At 37.1% G+C, this 23552-nt stretch overlaps 1 protein-coding gene across 2 annotated transcripts; it reads right to left on the bottom strand.

Annotated features, from left to right (window-relative positions):
* Window positions 1-1667: 1667 nt before the first annotated feature.
* LOC110461197 (RING finger protein nhl-1-like) lies at window positions 1668-23371 on the bottom strand. 2 transcript variants are annotated; one of them, XM_021514566.1, is made up of 3 exons: window positions 23288-23371; window positions 19659-19995; window positions 1668-8163 (listed from the first exon to the last, which is right to left on the bottom strand). In XM_021514566.1, the coding sequence occupies exon 3, from the start codon at window positions 8149-8151 to the stop codon at window positions 5503-5505; it is 2649 nt and encodes an 882-aa protein (XP_021370241.1). In that variant the 5' UTR covers window positions 8152-8163; window positions 19659-19995; window positions 23288-23371; the 3' UTR covers window positions 1668-5502. The 2 variants fall into 2 exon arrangements, with proteins under 2 accessions (XP_021370241.1, XP_021370242.1); XM_021514567.1 differs by lacking the exons at window positions 19659-19995; window positions 23288-23371 and adding an exon at window positions 17479-17674.
* Window positions 23372-23552: the final 181 nt, after the last annotated feature.

Genomic DNA, 23552 nt, shown 5'->3' with positions numbered 1-23552 from the left:
TGGCTTTGGGCTCCTCGAGTAGTAAACCCCTGTATATGATGAATATTGCTATAGTAGTTTTATATTGGTTTGAAGATGGCCCTAATGTATATGTTAGAGTCGATATAAGAAAAAGAGAATAAAACGTTATAATTCTGAAAGAATGACATCAGTAATTGTCCTCCCAGTAGCCATATCATTATATTAAACTGGAACACTGACAAGTCAGCAAGGGAGCAATTAGGGCCCTGTCATGCGTTTGACCAATCCTGTGGTCTATATTAAGTGAGCTAGAACTTAGAACAGATGTTGGACTCTGAGATAATCTCCAGAATCGAAAGTTTGGACAGACATAGAGACATGCAGCCAGCCAGACAAACAGACAGACAATGGGATTACTATTGGGCACCCACAATGTCAATGCCAGGCCCTAAAATTACCAAGTTCAACTGCAGTGAATATCTTGTAAGTTCAAAACAAAGAAGGCAGGAAGGAAAATTATACTGTGTGACCTATCTATAGCAGGTTCTAACAAAGACTTGGCAAATATCCCTAAAAACATCCAAAAATTAATTTCATTCCCTGTGAATCTCAACTCAACTCTGGTCTGCAGTATCTCATGGTGCACACCTCTTTGTCCTCAGTGATTTCCTTACCACACCTGACAGGAACAAACAGTGGAATTTGGCAAATTAACCATAGCTAACCTAATTACCACCCTTCCTCAGAGAACTAGCCTTTGATAGCCACGACTGCAATCGAATCGTACATTTACGATGTGCCTTTGTTCCTCGTCTGCATGCATACCAGTTGTTCTCTGTATTAGGATGGGCAAGTTAACGGGTACATGTACTGAAGCACCTTAACTCACATACTTGAACACCAGGAGTATTTTAACTCATTCACCCCTGAAATTTCATAATGAACTATTTCAACCTATGAATTGGATGAATTCAAATATGTCTTCAGGGGTGAATGAGTTAAATTTCTACCACAAATGGACACTTGATGTTGAGATCAAATTCAGTATAGAGTGTTAGCACTAGTCTGTTTTATATGTTAGTTCCCAAGCAGACAATTATTCAAATGCTATATTATACAAGCTATAATACATTTCATAGGGGCATTCACATATAGAAAATATACCTTTGTCTTGAACTACCTACCGTATATGAGGTAATAAAGGAACCTCTTTTAATAATGTCATCCTCAGTGATTTCAAATAGATAACTTGTATGCTTATCATGAAATTCTTTATTTTTCATAAATCTTAGATTCTATACCTTAATATAAAACTTAAAATGATCTGTAATGGTAAATTTGTTTAACCAATTTATCTTAAGCTTACACTTATTTATCATAATTATAATAATAATTGGAGGTTCTTATATACCGCTTTATCACAACCTAGTTCGTAGGTCGTCTCAAAGCTTTTCACTAATTATTATCCATGGTTATAGGGCCTTTGCAACCAGCCAATACCTTTCTCAACTCCCTGGGGAGCATACAGCCGGAGCTGCTATTTCGGCGCTAACAGCTAGCACTGCCCAACCACGTACTCATTTACAGCTGAGTAGATTGGAACAAGCGGAGTAAAGTATCTTGCTCAAAGATACAACACAGTGCCGTGGCGCGAACCCGCAACCCTTCAGTCACGAGCCCGGCGTTCTACCACTGGACAACCGTGCCTCATTTATCATGACGTGGGATCGGATCTAATCTCGTGATTTTTATTCACAAACTAAAATCTGTTTGAGAGAACCATACATGTGCACCTGCTATGCTACATTAGATCTTGACTGTGTTACGGAAATGTACACAATCACAAATATTCTACAAGAGATGCCTGCACACCTGCAACAAAAATAATTACCTGTTTCTGAAAGAAAACATTTACAAGCAATGGCTACAGTTAAGTTGAAGCATAGTTGCTTTACACAAACGTTTGAAAATGTTGAGTGTTAGTATTCACAACTATCATGATCACAATCAGATCAGCTTCACAGAAATACTCCTTTTTACAAATTTTCCCCTTTTTCTAATGATTCCATTATAGTTAATTGCCCATTGTTTAATCATTCCTGAGGGTCGTGGTAGTTCAAACATCGTAAACAAAACTGAAGTAAAAGACTTGACAATCAACATAATGTAGCCCTTGAGATGTTACAGAGGGAAGAACTACACCCGGTATTATGTAACCTTTTATATATATAACGGCCCAACATCACTTAAACCTTTGATGGTCCGTTAAACAATTATAAAAATGACACTTGAGATCTAACAGGGATATGTATCTGTGGTAAATAAAGCTGCAAAAACAACACACGAAAACATAATTTGCAACATTACATGTTGACTAAATCCTGCACTCACATTTTGAGCATATCATATGTGAATATTCAATAACTGGAAATATATTTCATAGTAACCATGGTTACCAAAAAGAAGAAATACAGCGAACAAAGTTATGTGTAAATAAACACAGGGTATTATACAGAATTACCTGTACCTTAACAAAAATGTTTGTAAAGACTAGTTCTGCTGAACACAATGCATCAGGAATTTAAAGTACATAAAAATCAGTTTTACAAACTTGGTGATTTAAAAAAAAAAATGGTAGAGATTTTGAAAGGTTTCATTAATAACTTATTATGATAATTAATAAGGCTCCAACAAATTTCCTATATTTCTCTAAAACTATATCATATACCACATAAATGTTTCATATGTAACACCAGAACCTGACAAAATAAAATAAAAGTAACTAACGACTAAAATGTAAATGTGGAAAAATTCATGAATAACAAAATGGGTGCTTAAACACTTCTAAAACAATGCTAATAATATTTGATTTGGACATAATTTATTGGACGGATTACTAGTTTGTAAATTATATGCACGGTTACTTCACTCACTAATGCTTATCAAACAATAATAAATTAAAAGATTATAAAACCATCAATAATCAACTGCTAGAGATTTGGCAATATATCAGGACTATATATATGGACATTAGTATCGATAAAAAAAAACCAGTTTCTTGAATACATACAGTGTTTATGCAAAAATTGGAAGAGATATTTATCATAAATTGGAAGTCATTTATCATTAGCGAGATGTTGTAGCAAAATAAATTTGAAAGAAATCCTTTCAAAAATAAGAGGATGAAGGGGAGATAAACGTTTACTAGTAAAATGTGCTGTCCAACTGTTTTTGTTGTTAAGTGTTTCAAGTCATATTGAGATCATCAAAAAGGGCAGTTATATTTAATAGTCAAATCTGTTCAAGCGACCATCTGTGTTGAAGAAACATGTTTTATGCGACCAATTTTCACGCCTCCCGAACGTTTTTACTATGCAATTTAACTGTATTAAGCGACCATCTGTCTAACGCGACCAGCGAAACACCTGGACCATTACTGACCCCAAAGATTATGCTACACGACTACATTTGATAAAATTCAGCGACCATTTTTTGGCAAAATCCACCACACGATCATTCAGGAAGAGATATGAATTAGCTGTGTGACTCTAAACTTTTGACATCACCAAGTTTGACAAAGGGCTTCTTAACAATCATTTCACCAAATTCAGTGAACAAGTTTGATGGAATTAATTTTCAGCTAATAATAAATTCAATGATATGCGACACCATCATTTTCTAACTGCCAATATTGTTGATTTAGTTGTGTGTATACAGACTGTTATTTATCACAGTTTAGTGAAACCATTTTGATTGCGCAAGTGTACTATGTTATGCTCAATGTATATGTTGCGTCATTAATTATAAAGAACAAATTTTCAAGATCAGGTGCAAAGGAAGCTGGTAATTGAGACATTACCCATGGCCACTCTTACAAAGGACTCAAAAGAAGGGCAAATTAAGTGATAGTCAACTTTAAAGATGATAAATTCTGTAAATTTATAAACAAAGGCAACAAAGACAGTTTTATACACTGAAATAATGAACAACAGAAAGCGTATGTCTGCTACATGTTCATTCCATCAAAAACACGCTAATTGAAAATAGATAAGAAATCTTTTGATAGAAGCCATAGCTATAATTTCAAAGTTACATTTCATAAAGAAGTGCTTATATATCTGAATAGGAGAAACAGATATTTTTTTTATTTTTACATTTTCATTTCCAGAGTAATATTTGTTGAGAAGCCTCAATGTTATGGGATGCGGTTGTATTAGTCACGGCTAGTGTATCTAGCTGGGTCTGTCTCTGTTAGGGGCCTCAGGTTCTGGTTAATGTATTCTGGCATTGGGAATGTTTGGAGAATGTAAAAGCTGTACATGTGATGTAACACTGGAAGACATGGTGTATATAGACATACATAATTTAACTTTAGCTATTCCCTCTATGACCTTATAATGTGTAACCTTAGAAAGAATTCCCACCCAAAAGTGATATTAGCATACATACACCGAAAAATTTCAGTGCACTGGTGATTCATGAGTGAAATTATTTTCTTTATTGTCCAAAATGAATAAATAGTCATTAAGTGTGAATTTTCAACTTTTAACTCATTCACCCCCTGAAGACACTTTTGAACTCTTCCAATTCAAAGGTTGGAATAGTTCATTATGCAATTTCAGGGGTGAATGAGTGTTTGTCTAACCTTTGTTATTGCCTGGTAAATTATATGAATTCACAGACCAATATTAACGTTTTAAGGGTTTATATGGTATTTAACAAACAAAACCCCAAAAACCCCTTCTTTTTTAGGGGTTCCAATGTTTAAACGGAAAATACATTTGAAAAAGTTTTGGAAGATTAAAGATGTTTACTATGATTTTGTTTTTACATAGTACCTAATAGCAATGTAATCTAATGCTATTAAATTGGCAAAGAAATATCTTATTAGGGACCGGCTAATTTATCAGTATCTAAATATACCCAAGGTCAAATTGTTTTCACTCGCTACGTAGAAAAGATGTCAGCAAATCTCTGAAAATGTCTGATGATTAACAAAATCCTAAATATATTTAACTTCGCCTAATAAACTGCAAACAAACTGTTATGTTGACTAAACCTTCGGCACAGGAGATTCATTATGATGGGAAACCATGGTAACAATTAAGTTGATGATTCATATATTCATGTGAACAGCAGAAAGTTCTGCAACAGATGTGCGCAAAATTCACATGCCTCGCTGCGGCATGTCCATATCACTAACAAAGCACATGTAAAAATGTGTATTCTCTTGGCACTTTTATGCTTACGCACCGGCCGTGTCATCTTGTTACCAAGAGAATTATTCCGAGGTATGATATATCCTAACACGAAAATCTGGTTAGCATCACAACCCAAACACACACAATGCATACCTGCTTGTCCTTATCTTAGAGGTAATCCACTACAATGAGTCCACAAGCCCTGGTTAGATAAATAAATCTACTCTTGAACACAAACAAGCACCATTATACAGATAATTATCATCTGCAGCAATAACTCTCATCCTAAAATCCTGAATCATAAAGCACGACTCATAAAACTCTTCTGAAATTTCTAAAATTAAAAAATCTGAATTCTATGATTCTCTCGATCACTAATGATGATATTTCCGTTGCCAAGGATGGCTACACCTTCTATACCCTTGAACTGCCCATTGTCACTTCCATAGGATCCAAACATACAGTAGAATCTGCCATTGCCGCGGAAAACCTGAACTCTGTTGTTACCAGAGTCTGCGACAACCACAAATCCTTGGTCGTCAATGGCTATACCCTTTGGAAATCTCATCTGGCCCTCCATGGTCCCTGGACATCCAAACGCAAACAGAAAGTCTCCGTACATAGAGAAAACCTGAACCCGGTGGTTACTGCTGTCACTGACAAAAATCTTGTTATCTGGACTGATGGCAACAAAATGAGGGTTTTCAAACAGACCGGAACGGTGTCCGAGCGCTCCAAACATTCGGACAAACCTGCCGTTTGTTTGGAAGACCTGAACTCTGTGATTCTCCTTGTCACAAACGTAGATGAAGCCCATGTTGTCACAGGCAACACCCCATGGATTCAACATCTGTCCTTGGTCCGACCCCTCTGTACCAAAGGCCAACTCAAATTCACAGTGGCGATTGTAGACTTGGATACGGTGATTGTAACGGTCAGAAATAATCACCTGACCAAAACTGTTGACCGCTATCCCTGACAGGCAATCAAACTCACCCTCTCCTTGACCGTAGGAGCCAAAAACTTTCACAAACTTTCCAACAGAATCAAACACCTGCACTCTGTGATTGCTACTATCGGCAACAAGTATATTGTTCTCACGTGTTGTAGCCACTCCACGAGGCCAAGTGAACTGCATGAAGTCTGTTCCTCGCTGTCCAAACCTGATGATGGCCCTTCCTTTATCCTGATAGTTGTTGGTTGCTGTGGTAACCACACAGCTCTCGTTGTCTGAGAAAGACAAGAGCTCCAATCCCGGTAACTCATTCTGATCTCCATTGTCATCAAGGCCTACATCAAACCTGACTGGCGGCCTAGCCCGAGGACGAGCATCTGCAGAGCTGACACGCGAAGTTTGTGGTACGACCTCTGAAGCAGTGTTACTCTCTTCTCTGCTGAAAGTGTTACTCCTCTCTGCCCTCCTAGGTCGTGGAGAAGGAGAGGCTGAGGGCTCCTCCTGTATGGAAGTGGAGGGCTGATTTGTGAGACTTGATACAGGTGTAAATAGAGAAGCACCAGTACTCAGACTACGATTCAAGCGGCGCTCCCTCAAAGCACTGGCAGTTGAGGTTCTTGGGCTGGAACTTCCACCACCACTACCGCCACCTCCTCCACCACCAGCCATCAGCCCTGCAATCCTTGTGTCAGACATGTGCCCACGCCGTCTTTCCTGGAGTGTCCTCCGCGGAAGGGGACTGCTCCGTGCCTCAGAATCGGAGTCGGGAGCCGGGGAAGGTGTTGTAAAAGCACTGAGGTGATGTCCTCCCCTGATAAGGGCCAAGGCTCGGTCAGTGTTCATGGGACCAGAATTAGCAGTAGATGTGCTGGGGGTGGTGGTTGTGGTCAGAGAAGGGGTGGTGGTCACAACATTTGTCAGGGATACTACGGGCGAGGAATCCCTGGAGGATGCTGACGACTGGCTCTCTGAAGTTGACTGTGAATTATTAGTAACGATTTCTCCAAAACCGGCAATGACATTTGAAAGTCTATTTTCCTCCATGTAAAACTGAAGAGAACGTTCTCTTGGCAAAGGATAGTTACCTAATTCATAAGAGCGCAATAATTCCATATATTCCACACACTGTTTCTTATCTTCAACAATGCCCTCATCAGATGTATTTTGCTGAGATCTGCTAAGTGTGGACTCATTTGTATCACAGAAGCTGGCTATACTAGCCATTTCGACCTCTAGATTTTCCTGGTGCATCCTGAGTGCCCGAACTTCCCCGAGGAGGAACATTTCTACCTCACTGTGTAACAGCCGTTGACGTGACCGAAGCTCTGCTATGTACTTTTCTATGATCTCTGTAATTTCCGCCTTACCACTTTCTGATCGTTGTCGTAATGCCTCGATTTTGATCTCCATGTGATTGACCGCATCGGACATGTGCGGTATACCGCGTCGTATCTGGCCGACCAGCCGTGCCACATCCAGCTTAATGTGGTCCATGTGAGATCGTTTACAGGCGTCACATACAACTTGATCACAGTGAGCACATCGTGACAAAGTTGTCTCCCTTGTACATATAGTGCACCCGGAGCGAGATGCTGCAGCCGTCGGGGGCTCCCTGTCCTGGGCCACAGCATTTATATACTGTCCTCCTACACTTGAGGCACATGCGCCTCCACTACCTCCCGCAGCACTAGTGCTACCAGAAGCCACGGTAGAACCCCCTGCTCCATCCCCACCGGAACCCCCACTGGTCCGTCGTATACGTTTTGTGGGAATTTCAAGGAAGTTCCTGATTGTTAGATTGTTGGGAAAAGACGAGACCCCCTGATAGGGTACACGATGCTCCGCTCGACACTCTGGACATTTTATACTCCTTGAAAGGAAATTAACGAGATTTTCGAGACAGGGTGTTTCACAGAATGTGTGCTGACATGGCAATAGTTTAGGTTGTTTGAAGCGATCCAGACAGATAGCACACTGAAGAAGCTGTTCGATGTGTTCCGAGGAATAGGACAACTCCTGAGGGTCTTCTTCCATTATGGCTTAATCCTGAAACATGCAAAAGAAAACACTGTCAAACAATTGTTCTGACAAGTTATTGAATACTCAAACACAATGAAACTGAACTTATTCAACCCTGTGGACACAATTTAACTCTTCTAATTCAAAGGTTGGAATAGTTCATCATGAAATTTCAGGGGTAAATGAGTTAATGATATTCCATAAAATGCTGCTAACATTTGATTTTTTTGTTTTTATTCATGGCCTGAGTAAATTAATAGCCTATATTATAAACCCCACAATTCCATTTTGATGGCAATATTTTGCACAACCTGCAGTGTTACACAAAATTTATAACCCACAACTTTGTTCCAGAACAAAAGTTTGCCCTTGGAAACAACAAGTGTATATATACTGAGGCTCATCAGCAGGAACTAACAGATGGTTGCCATATATATATAATTTATAGGTAAAACAGATCCCAGTACATATGTTCTCATCAATGTTTCATTCAGAATCCTGTATAAATAGACCAGCTGGTTAACTCACTCACCCCTACATTTTTTAAATGGACTTGTCCAGTTTTTGATTTGATAAGGTTCAAATGTGACTTTAGGGTTGAATGGGTAGATTCAGAATCTGTGATACAGCTTATTTTAAGAAATATTTGAGGTCACAAGGTCACAGCTGCTGATGAAAAGGTCTTATCTGAACTGCTGTTCAGTGCCAGCTATTATCTGCTGTACATATGAAGTTTTTAAATCTTTTTATTCTATTGTGATATGAGAAGATACGGACGCTCAGGTACTGTTGACCTACATTTAAAAAGATACATCACAGGTCAGAGTCCTGAATACACTGCAATGTTGTAGAGAATCAGTTATATGCAGTAGGTGTTCCCTGGTGAATCTATTTAGTTGATATCTAGTTGGACTTATAATTACCTAACAGTCAATCAATAGATTAAGATTTTCCTTGACCCTTTGACCCCTATGCAACTTTAGTAGACTCTCCCATGCATCGATCTAGACGAGTCCATTATGGTCTACAGTGGTGAAAGGGTTAACCTACAAAAGTGTATGTACAATTCCACTTGCTAATTGATACCCAAGGCTAGTATGTTTGGGCTAGTAAAAAAAAATCAATAATTACTATGAATGTATAGATTGGGCAAGTACAATTTTTCAATATCTGTCTGTGAGCAACTTAATTATGAAATTATATATCCCTGATCTACAAGTTAACCAATGACTGCCATAGTATTTCCATACTACATTGCATACATGCTAACCACAATTGTGTGGGACAGCACTGCCATCTCTCACAAATTTTGGTCAGTCCCACAAACCCAATTTTAGTCAATACAATCATTGTAGGTAAGACAGAAAGTTATTTTACATGAAACCTCTTCATAATTTTGAATTTGGAGTTGTCTCCACTTGTATGGTCTTCAGTCATATGGCTCTTTGTTGGAAATATAGTTTATTTCTGCCTGGGAAGAAGCACAAACCTCATGTTCAAATATTCTTATGCCACACAGATACACAACAAATAATGAGTTACATTACAGGAAATACAGGTCATCAGATATACAAATATTTCCATAGGTCTATCCAATCTAAACATTTAATCCTCCATAAACTTCTTCATCAACCACCAAAGGTTGTAGTTCTATTGAAGTCACAAAGTACTTCTTGTTTAATACAGCTACTGTCATTAAGTTAAGATCCTCCTCCTGAAATTACATCGTATGTCCCTCGAGAGGGCTTCAAGTTAAATACATATATACTGACCCTGGGGGAGCTAAAGATATGGTATTACCTGACAGGAAGTCATTATAATTTATAGTTTACACTCACAGGAAGTCATAATGGTAGTTCTCCCAAGCTGTCAGGTTCAGACAGATGTTCTCCTATAATTGATTTAATCCCAAAATTTGATAGAGATACAAATGTGCTCATCTATCAAGAATCCTCGAAACCAGCATGTTAGGTACAATAAAGATCTGTATTAACCCATTTCCCCCTAAAGTCACCTTTGAACCTTACCAAATCACAGATTGGGCAAGTTCAATGTAAATATTTAGGGGTGAATAAGTTGTTTGGAGTAGGTCAAACGTCCTGGGCCTGTATTCATGAAACCATTCACATTCTCAATCATGGATTCTGTGCTCAAACCAGCTTCCTTGTAACTCATTCATCTTCACTAGCCTAGGGCTACGGTTCGGTACGATCTACCTACTCTTCACGGGTGAATAGTAGGAAGACTGGATCATATCGGATCGTAACCCTTGGCTAGCGAACATGTAACTCATTGAAATCATGTAGAATGATTCAAAAAGTAAAATGTAACATTGAAAACAGTATTCGGCTTTAAGTTTCTTCTTATTTTATAAATCATTGAAAAAATCAGATCTTTTTATTAATTTATAACTGAAACAAGAAATTATGCTTGAGCATCATAACAGTTTCGTGAATACGGGCCCATCTGGTCTTATCATTGCATTTTTCCCGTCCTATTACACTGTTACTTGGTACAGGTATGAAATACCAGTAAGAATCCATGGGATGTTTTTAAGTCAGTTCCTCTGGGTAGGATATTTTGGAAGTTTAACACATGGAAAGCTTTGAGCTAAACATAAAGAATTTTAACATTGACTTCATAAGGGTGATAGATTCTTTTACCCTTAACCCTTTCACCCCTATGTAACTTTAGTAAACTCTACCATGCATTGATCTGGATGAGTCCATTTTGGTCTACAGTGGTGAAAGGGTTAAAAAACTTTTGGATTACCTTGGAGTTGAGATTAGAAACAGATATTGACAAGGATCACGTTTTTCTGAGATTCACTTATCTGACGTTGGTGGCACATCCATGATTCAATATAACGGAGCTATATGCACAGCATTGATTTGGTAACATTGAAAATAGTGTCAGCTAGTCTAAACAAATATATAATACACACAGTAGTGTTACAGACTGGCGATATTACTCTCACAGTGTTACAATAATTACAGAGAGTAACCTCATACAACACCCATCATCCATAGTCAGACGTCACAGTCGGTGTACCATATATATACGACACACACACTAGTAGACAAGTAGTGGGGATACGTAGTATTAGTACACACACACACTGGTAGACAAGTAGTGGGGTTCGTAGTATTAGTACACACACACTAGCAGACAAGTAGTGGGGATACGTAGTATTCACTTCTCCCCCTCCCATTTGTCACATACAGAAAGAATGCACAAACACCACAATACAGAACAAATATAAGTGATCATATTTAAACAGCGATCCTCAATACTCCAGGGCCTGTATTCATGTAACCGTTGTCAGGCTCAAATCTGATTCTATGCTAGAGCCCAGTTTCTTGTGCTAGCAATAAAGTAATAAAACAATAATATTTCCTCAATTGTTTATAAAAAATTTGAAAGACTTCAAGGTGAATCCTGATTTCAGTGTTAACACTGGACTTTTTGACCATGTACATGGATATATACAGACCTTTTTTATGGTCGAATATGGGCTAGTTCCCCCTCCCATTTTGGCATTATTCCCCCTTTTTCAGCTTTATTTCCCCCTATTTCAGTTTAACAATTCAACCATTTGTAACTAAAATACTACCACATGAATATCTGCCTTTGTTTCATTTTTCTTTTAATTTTCCATCAGTTCCACAACTAAGTGATTTATTTCATTTTCCCTGTGTTGATATAAATTGTCGCTGCTGATATTTTATAATATATTATAATATATCATTGTTCATTATGAACAACAAGAAACAAAATTAAAGATGTAATCCATGCCCCCCTCAAGTACTCTTCCCCTGGCTCCAGCTTGCAGCTTTCACTGGACGGGTCATTATACACCTACAGCACATAGTTTCCCCTATTTCAAAAAAGGGTATCAACTTTCTATTCCTACATTATTCCCAGCTGATGTAACATGATTTAGGGGAGTTACAAGAAAGTTGGTTTAAGTACAGAATTCATGCTTGAGCATGGGAACAGTTTCATGAATACCGGCCCAGGGGTTATGCTCACCTTCGGTCTCTACACCCCTGGAATAGGTCAGGACAAAATTGCATACTCTGTGTGCACCACTTTTTGAATGAGATGAGAAGACTTCTTTGATACTTTGATGCAGATCAAAAGAATCTTGTTGTCGTGTAACGGTAAAATTGACTGTATTTGAAATCAGGTATTGCCTTCTCTGCACATAGATTGGTCGAGCAATTGGTCAGTGTTTTTTTACCCCAGACCAATCAAATAGCTAGCCACATGCCTTTGATTTCGCTATGACATATTCCAGGGGTACAGAGAGTGCAAGTTCAAGTTCAAGTTTTTTATTAACCTTAAGTCTTGCGACTTATCAGTGTTAACATATAATAAACAGGATATTTACATATGTGAGTGTAACCCCTAGAGTATTGAGGATGATAAACCCTATCCCATTCACATATGCTGTAGCCCTGTTATATTATACAGCCAGCTGCCAAATTGCCATTAGTGATATATATATTAAATGATGTACAGGTATATACAATCTTGAATATTTCTGAATTCTTGTTTGCCGAGTTCTCTATTGCCTTGAAAGATATTTATAGTGTTGGCACAAATTCCCATCCCACAGTCCATATATATAAAACAATAATACACAATAATATGTGAGTTTGTGTCATAAAATTGTCTTCCTTCGTCACTTTAATGGTGCTTTTTTTGTCATATAATCTAAATAATATAATACACCTTTATATGGAATGGTGGGTGAGGACCTAAGCCACGCCACTCTGACTGGATATACCCTAATTTATTGTCCTGCTCAATGATAAGCCCCACAATATCAAACCCAAAGTCATTCAGTACCGTAGTATATTTCACTACATATTATTACAACATTATGCACACCAGATCAATCCAATCTTGGCATCTACACAAATGATTGTAGTCTGGTCTCAGTATGTATTTTGTGAGTTATGTAAACATCCACATATGGTGAGGTCTGGTTTCAATCATTCTCAGGCATATAATTACTACATCCACTCTTTGTTGAATCACACAGCTCGGCCAATAATTAATCATACCTGCCTGCTGACTTTGTAGGACGGCCAACTCTGGTACTTTTAGGTTAACTTCATGCAAGCATTCACAATCCACAGCAATCCTGGTGTCCCCAACTAACACATGTACAGAAAATATTTGCTGATCAATCTCTATATTTATTTACCTCAAAGACACTGTGATAGTATCTTTGTAATTATCCTTTGATAATTTCGTTTATCTCCTAGCAGCAAAATGTTACAATAAAACGTTATTGATTGATCTCTTAAACTTTATTTGAATCATGGTATGTTTTCCACAGTAAAATATCTTGGTTTAATACTTTGTGGATACTGTAATGACCAAATATCCAAATAATTAATATGTCAAACATCTACCTTTTGGCATGATTGGTTAAGACCGGCTTCATTGATTTCTCTATAACTTGATGGCAAAAATTTGGCAATTTTGACATATGCAAATGAACCCTATATGAATACCAAACATATAAATCAAACTCTTTGCAGTGGAAGAGTTGTATATGGCAACTATCTTACCCTAATATCTAGGCTTGGCTATTCCAGAACAGGCTAGACAAATGTTGTGGTAATATTTATTACAATTTGTTTTAAAGGATACCAGAAAAAGTAACAAATACATATAAAATGTACCTCAATTCTGAACAGTATATGTTTACAATGTACCACTGTTATAAGAAAACCATAATGTACCACTGTTTTTACATTTATAACAATTTACCACTGTTAAAAAGTATACAAGTATATCACAATGTACAACTGTTGACACATTAACCACAATGTACAACTGTTGACACATTAACCACAATATACCACTGTTAACAAGTATACCACAATGTTTTACTGTTGACAAGTATACCACAATGTTCCACTGTAAACAAGTATACCACTATGTACCAAGTTGACACTTTAACCACAATATATCACTGTTAACAAGTATACCACAATGTATCACTGTTGACAAGTATACCACAATGTATCAATGTTAACAAGTATACCACAATGTACCACTGTTAACAAGTATACAACAATGTCCCAATGTTAACAAGTATACCACAATGTACCACTGTTGAGAAGTATACAACAATATACCGCTGTTGAGAAGGATACAACAATATACCAATGTTAACAAGTATACCACAATGTACCACTGTTGAGAAGTATACAACAATGAACCACTGTTGAGAAGTATACAACAATGTAACACTGTTAACAAGTATACAACAATATACCACTGTTGAGAAGTATACAACAATGTACCACTGTTGAGAAGTATACAACAATATACCGCTGTTGAGAAGTATACAACAATATACCAATGTTAACAAGTATACCACAATGTACCACTGTCAACAAGTATACAACAATGTATCACTGTTAACAAGTATACCACAATATACCACTGTAAAAAAGTATACCACAATGTAACACTATTAACAAGTATACAACAATGTACCACTGTGGAGAAGTATACAACAATATACCGCTGTTGATAAGTATACAACAATATACCAATGTTAACAAGAATACCACAATGTACCACTGTTAAAAAGTATACCACAATGTAACACTGTTAACACGTATACCACAATGCACCAATGTTAACACGTATATAACAATGTACCACTGTTAACAAGTATATAACAATGTAACACTGTTAACAAGTATATAACAATGTAACACTGTTAACAAGTATACAATAATGTACCAATGTTAACAAGTATATAATAATGTCCCACTGTTAACAAGTATACCACAATCTCCCACTGTTAACAAGTATACCACATTGTGGTATACTTGTTAACAGTGGCTTGTTAACAGTGGTACATTGTGATATACTTGTTAACAGTGTTATATTGTGGTATACTTGTCAACAGTGGTACATTGTTGTATCCTTCTCAACAATATACCACTGTTGAGAAGTATACAACAATGTACCACTGGTGAGAAGTATACAACAATATACCGCTGTTGAGAAGGATACAACAATATACCAATGTTAACAAGAATACCACAATGTACCACTGTTAAAAAGTATACCACAATGTACCACGGTTAACAAGTATACAACAATGTATCACTGTTAACAAGTTTACCACAATGTAACACTGTTAACACGTATACCACAATGCACCAATGTTAACAAGTATACAACAATGTATCACTGTTAACAAGTTTACCACAATGTAACACTGTTAACAAGAATACAACAATATACCACTGTTAACTAGTATACCACAATGTAACACTGTTAGCAAGTATACAACAATATACCACTGTTGAGAAGTATACAACAATGTACCACTGGTGAGAAGTATACAACAATATACCAATGTTAACAAGAATACCACAATGTACCACTGTTAAAAAGTATACCACAATGTAACACTGGTAACAAGTATACAACAATGTACCAATGTCAACAAGTATACCACAATGTACCAATGTTAACAAGTAAACCACAATGTACCACTGTTAACAACTATACAACAATGTACCAATGTTAACAAGTATGCAACAATGTAACACTGTTAACAAGTATACCACAATGTAACACTGTTAACAGGTATACCACAACATACCACTGTTAACAGGTATACCAACAAGTATACAACAATATACCACTGTTGAGAAGTATACAACAATGTAACATTGTTAACAAATATACAACAATGTAACACTGTTAACAAGTATATAACAATGTACCACTGTTAACAAGTATACAACAATATCCCACTGTTAACAGGTATACCACAACATACCACTGTTAACAGGTATACCAACAAGTATACAACAATATACCACTGTTAACAGGTATACCACAATGTACCACTGTTAAAAAGTATACCACAATGTACCACGGTTAACAAGTATACAACAATGTAACGCTGTTAACAAGTATACAACAATATACCACTGTTGAGAAGTATACCACAATGTACCACTGTTAACAAGTATACAACAATGTATCACTGTTAACAAGTATACCACAATGTACCACTGTTAACAAGTATACCACAATGTAACACTGTTAACAAGTATACAACAATGTACCAATGTTAACAAGTATACCACAATGTACCACTGTTAACAAGTATACAACAATGTACCACTGTTAACAAGTATACCACAATGTACCACTATTAATATTTGTATACCATAATGAAATAGTATTATAATTTCAATGCAAATATCTATAGTAAAGAACTGGAATGTTGACTTAGAGATTATCAAGTTGAAGAATTGGAACCCTGACTCAGAGGTTAACAATTAAGAACTTAAAGTCTAACTAGAGATTATAACTTAAGAACTGGACGCCCAACTGAGACTTATCAAATAAATTGGTTGACTCTACCTTTGATAAACCAACTACAAGCAATAACAGATACAACAGCAATCTTACAGATAACATACTGGAATATTTTCTATCATAACAATCTGGCAGCATGGGAGCCCTAGCCTGTCAATCTGTCCTGTCAATCTGTCCCAGACAACATCTACAGGGAAAAGGTCCTGTCTGTAGTACCTCTCGTCCTTACAATGCTAGTACTGTGTCACGCTGGTATTTATAAGTATCAGTGAAACCTTTGTGTAAAAATTGAAGCCCCCATTAACATAGGAAGAAGTATATAAGTATTAGGGACAAAAATACACTGATACAGAGTTCCCATATGTTCATAGTAGTCTAGAAACTTTTTATAGCGAGTTTATTAGGTCATGATATGGAAGTCTTCAGTAGCTGAAGAGTGAGGGTAATATATACCGGTAGTAACTTTACTCATTGATACAAAGTGGAATGATGCATAACTAAACAATGTAAACACAGCATCAGTGATAGACAGCAGGACTCAGCATTGTACATGTGTTATTACTCTTATCATCAGTACAAGCGTTCACTACAAAACCATGAATTATGCATTATGTACATAATTGCATGTATTAACAGTGGCAATTTCAAAGAATGAGCATAACTTTTTCAAACAGTAAAAAATCTGAATATTTCCAGAATCAGAAAATGATGCAGGCACTTTAATATACCTATAATAATAACAGGCATGCAATATACTGATATATATAGTGTATAGAAAGGACTATTAATTACAATGATGTTCTGCTGTATAATTAATATAAAACACAAAACCATGGCAAAGATTTCTCTAAACAGCTCTAACTAAACAGCAACGATTGTCTTTTCATAGGACTTTACCACTGATATATAGTCTGTACATGCTTTAACAATATTACTTATGGTATTTCCTGACCATCGTGTACCTACCAGCATGTGTTGTAGATAGGTATTCTTATATATCCACAATATCCTTTGAATTCACATATACACTGTGGACACTATAACTTAGAAATATTTGATAGCTCCTGTATTTTTCCTACTGACAGGGAATCACACCAGTACACAACCCCCCGGCAATCTATTCCAGGCACTGTAACCTCAACATGCCAGCCTCCGTACCTATACACTGATGCTGCTACATACTGTACAGCGGCTATCAACTCCCCCCTGTGTTTATAAATAAACCATTTGTGATATGTGATGAGTCTTTATCACAAAACCTAGGGGGGATTCCCTGGATTAGACACCGATGGACTTGGTCCCAGTGATCCCTGGATTAGATACAGATGGACTTGGTTCCAGTGATCCCTGGATTAGACACGGATGGACTTGGTTCCAGTGATCCCTGGATTAGACACAGATGGACTTGGTTCCAGTGATACCTGGATTAGACACAGATGGACTTGGTCCCAGTTGGACTAAGTCAGAGGTGTAACACTTTATCACAGTTGATCATCAATGATCAATTTGATATTTATGTGATCCAATTTAGTAAAATATTTGGTGGAAAAAAAAGTAATATATATTTGTTCAGGATTAAATTCAGTATTTTTTGTTTAGCTAAGTTTCATTGGCAGGTGGTAGGGATAAATTATTAAAACATTTTTGACACCGTGTTTACAGTGCAGGATTTCTGACTTTTTCAGTAAAATACTGGGCTACATTGTACGTTGCATTGGTAGGTCGTAGGACATTGACCTTTTTGACACTGTGGCTCAAGTACAAGATTATTGACTTTCTTACTGCTTTTCCAAAATCTGACATATATAACATCATGGGTTAACTGGCATTAAATACATGCAGTAATACACCCTTGAAAGACATATTTTTTATTTACCCTTACAAAAAAATGTAAAAAACAACCTTATGAATAGCTTAATTTATTTTGATTTGGTTTGTTTGTGTTTTACATCCTATAAACAGATATGGTCATTTAAGGCCGTGCCAGGTTTTGGTGGTGGAGGAAAGTAGAAGTTCCCAGAGAAAAAACACCTACCTACGGCCAGTACCTGGCGACTGCCCAGCGTAGGCCTCGAACCCGCGACCCAGTGGTGGAGGGCTGGTGGTATCAAAATGTCAGACGCCTTAACCACTTGGCTACCGACGCGTTGAACCTTATTTATTTTGAAACAAATTCTTGGGTGTTGAACAATTCTTCTTTCTATTATAAGAAGATTTGTATCAAACCTACACCATGACAGATAATGTCTGCCCAGGATCACAATATAGAGCCTTATGATCTCTACTCCAAGTAACACAATAACAGAAATATGACTTACAAAGCAGAATGATATCAAACCATATTTATGAAATAGAATGGAATCATGTTGAACCATATTTAAGAGGTAAAACAGAATGGAGTAGATAAAGTTCAACATACAAAAAAACAGTATTTTTCTGCAGGACTTTTTGGGGCCAATAATGAGACCCATTCCCTATTTTCTTCCCAAAATGAGACAAAAAGGCTCCATCCCAAATTAACGGAAAAAAATACTAAAAATTAACATTTGTTTCAAATTTGTACATGTATGAATGAAAAAATATCACTCTACTCTAACACCGAGTACAAGACATTACCCTTATAACACAGCCACCTCTAAATCAGATGTCAGCTTTATGGCACAGGCTATCTCTAAAGCACATGTCACCCCTATAACATGTCCACTCTAGGGCACACCACCTCCACAACACATGTCACTCCTACAGCATATGTGATCTCAAAATCACACGTCACCTCAGTCACCTCAACAGCACATATTACCACAGGCTTACAATCCTACCACATCCCATTCTTTGGTACATACACACACTCAGCTACTTAGAATTAATACTACGATAAATACAAGACATCTCACCTATTGTTTTTGTTGGTAAGCCACATGAAATACATTACTACCTCTGATACTGTTTATATCAAAGACAATAGATCATTTAATGACACCTTCACCCTCACACTGTTAACACCAGACACAATGTGTTACTTTATTATAGTTATACCCCACTGTTGCTTTATGGTACAGAATACAATGATACAGAAAATAAGACATGTGCATGCTGTAAGTACGGCTGCTGGCAGGATTGAGATGTGCAACAGTTACCATACTTACATTGAACACGATCACCAAATCAGCATTGCGTTGTAACAGTGTAATATACGCAGAAAAGATGCATGTGCGTTGTTGTGCCTCAGCCAAACACTGGATTGATGAGTGTATAGGCATCACATGACTAGGACACTGACAGACTCATTATCATCATCATCATCGCTGGTCTGGGGAGGGGGGACGTATCATCATCGCTGGTATGGGGAGGGGGGACGTATCATCATCGCTGGTCTGGGGAGGGGGGACATATCATCATCGCTGGCCTGGGGAGGGGACGTGTATCATTGTCTTTGAGTCTGGGGACGGGGGCTCTGCAGGAAGAACAGGTCCTCTTTGTGATCTGTAATTATTGGCAAGAGAATGACAGATCAGTGCATGTTTTCAAACATGTGCATGCCGTAATTGAATCGGCAATTTTTTTCAAGATGTAATATAATAAAAAAAATCTGGATGAAATGAGGTATGTAAGATACACTGCCATGTGAGCACTGCCTGACCTAGTGTGTCTGGTGAATTTTCCCAGGCAAGTATTTAATGCCTTATCACTGTGATCACTTCTGCAGAATCAATACCATACCTCATGATCGTTCACTGATAATAGTTTTCTCATATTTCTCGCACCTCAAATGCCAAGAAGGTATGCTAGATGCATGTGATTTTGTCATCTTAACTACCTTAATGTAAATTACGTTGTATCTACTTATTATTAATCAATGTTTCTATAGCCTACGTATCCCAAGCTACACATCATACATATTCATCCCTATAAGTATTAATACTTTAATTCCCCAAAATTTATACTATTCAATTCTTTATATGGTTACTTAACCATAACAAATCTCAACTTCACTATCCTCTTTTGGCTCTTGTGGCAAACAACGCTAAACCGAGTTAAGGATATTGCTAGCTTGTAATCTTCATCTTCTTCCGGAAGTATATGTTAGTAAAAACATGTCATCAATCTATATGAGTTGGCCCCAGTTTCATGAATTCCCTTTAGTTTTAGTTAGGGATTACTGTAAAACTGTAACTACGCATTTGAAACTATTTTTCATGCATGACTATAGCCTTGAGAAATCATTTCCGAAAGGAAACCATGCATATATCTCGCAATAAGAATAAGAATAATGAGAAATAATAAGGATAAAATAAACAGCATACAATGAACAACAGTGTCCTGAGTGTAAAAATTCAGTGCAGATTCAAACACTGGATTTCTAATTTATTTACCGTTGCTCTAACTGATTGAGCTACCTTGTCAACGGAAGCGCCGTGGTCCAACTGTGATATAGTTATATCCAAACGTAAGTTAAGGGGAGGTGACTGTATATAGGAGAAAACAGTGCAGTGGGACAGGGATCCATAAAGATTTATTACTATCCAGAAATTTTGTAAAACAAACTAGAAGTGTGTCCTTATGGCACAGATGCCCTACTCTCATACTTTAATTTAACCGTTTTTTTGTGTGCCATGAAATACAGCCACCAATGGCCCTTTGTTATGATAAAAATATGATGACTTAAAATTCACTAAATGCATAATCAAAGATAACTCAATACTTATTCCGTGTAAATATAGTTGCAAAATCTTTATGAATTGGCTATATATCGCTAGCCTCCCGCCTGGGAAATTTCCTTATTTTCACTTTACATTCATGCATTGTCAAAGATATGTGCACCTATTTCTGCACATCACTTCCGGTCGGAACACACACGATAGCTGCCGGTGAATGATAAGTTACATTGTTCAACAGAATGTTAGTTGGTATTATATAAATACTAGTTTATTGTATACATGCACTCAATGGTATAGCAAATATACTAAAACAGCAGTCAGGAACAACATTTCTGACAGAGAAAAACCAATAAATATTGACCTACATTTTGTGACAGTTTTCGGGTACAAAGATTTGCTAATCTGATAGTGCTCGTAACTGAACCGCAACCGGTAACTTGGTTACCCGTTCCGGCCCTAATTTTAACAATATCTGGTCTAGAGCCATCCTTGAACTAGGAGGACTTAATTTTGTGTAAATTGATGGTAATTGTCCCCTGGGGGAGAGGGGCTGCATGATATTGAATAAGGTGAATAGAGGTAAATTTCCATACAGAAGAAGGGATCTAAACCAAATTTGATGTTTATATCTAGAGTATCCTTGGCACATTACGATTAAATGTTGTATAAATCATGCCCCCCCTCCCAAGGGGAGGTAATGACATTATCAAAGTTCTAGGTGAATTATTTTCTGATCAGTTTTGCTTTGATTACAGTAACTTACAAACATGGCCTCTTTGCAAATAGTCTTTTCTTGATATTTAAATTATCCATTTTTTTATTCATGTACCGTATTTGACCTATTGATATGACCACAGGGCGCAGATGATTGAGAGAAGGGGCGCCCTTATTATATGAAGTATTGATGTATTGTTACAGCATTTTCCTTATATGAAGTTATCAAATAGGCAATACAAGCTATGGAGTATGCCTCCTTTGTACCCATAGCAGTGGAGATTATAAACTGTACATTTATACACACTGGTCACATATTGTATCAACCATTTCAAATGTAAAAGATGTGCATTGATGAGGTTGCCTTACAAACGTCAAACATTAGGTAATTTCCCTTTAGCTCAACGGTAGAGTATCGGGCCGGAGAGCCAAGGGTCTCGGGTTCGAGCCTTAGCCACGGCACTATCTTTATCACTTATTATTCCTCGTTCTACCTACAAATTGGTGCTGTTGACCCTCCCTGTTCAAGGTACAATGTAGGAGAACACTTGGCAGGGAGTCAAAGAACCTGCATGGGTTGGTGTCTGAAAAAAGTGGGGAATAGTGTAAAAGATGTGCATTGATTAAGTTGCCTTACAAGCGTGAGCTGTAGGGAATTTCCCTTTAGCTCAGCGGCAGAGCATGGGCCTGGAGAGCCAAGGGTCGCGGGTTCGAGCCCCAGCCCTTAATATTATGATATTTATCACTATTCCTTGTACATGTATGTACTAAACAAATACAATTGTATAAATTTAACAAGCTAGGCAATATAAGGCTGTAGGTTTTATCGGGATGGGTACTCCCTCAACGTTCTGAGGCAGCCTAGAATAAACAACACCTACCTGATTTACAGAGATATTAAAACATCGTAATTAACTTAAACGGAAGTACATAAAGTTTGATAAACTGCTGTTTGTTCTTAAAATTTTACCAGATAAACGAATATGTCACCAGAGAGAATGAAATTTTACCAGTCAGAACTGACAATCTGACACCACTGGCAAGGACTGTTTACTGTTATAACATTATTAATTGGAATATGAGCATAATTTCTCTTTTTGCCTACCACTTTCTTTTCTAAACTGGCTGCCGGATCCCTTGATTATCATTTCAGTACACTTGCAAATTTGAAACAGACAGCTTTCCGACTTTCAAATGTCTTATTTCCACAAAATGAAGAAAAAATATGATTTTCCATGCATACACAACTGACAAATCTCGGTTAAATACAAGTATTTTTGTGTGCAACGGCCCTGACCTTACTGTCACTGTGTCAATAAAAATAAACTTTTTTTCTTCCCGGGCACTTTTTGAAAGGTGTGCCGTTTATTCCCTTAAATTTGGTATGAGAGTAAGTCATTTACCTGAAAGAATCCTTCCCATGATGTCACTATGCACTTAAGTACTACGTCGTCAACTGTCACACACGTGGACCATCCAATACACAACTTGTGCGTCCCATGTTTATTTTGTTTCCCGGACCCTGACCTCGGTTCATTTTAATGTCGTAAAATATAACATTTTGAACAATATCCGGCAATATCCCTCATTGCGAAACAGACTTTACCTATAGTTTTATCTGTAATTTGATATTCATATTAATTTTGAGGTGAAATCAAGCAAATCATG

The sequence above is a fragment of the Mizuhopecten yessoensis genome, unplaced genomic scaffold (genome assembly GCF_002113885.1).
Source record: "Mizuhopecten yessoensis strain PY_sf001 unplaced genomic scaffold, ASM211388v2 scaffold10589, whole genome shotgun sequence".
Lineage (NCBI taxonomy): Eukaryota > Metazoa > Mollusca > Bivalvia > Pectinida > Pectinidae > Mizuhopecten > Mizuhopecten yessoensis.
This window is presented reverse-complemented; position numbering and strand designations above follow the sequence as displayed.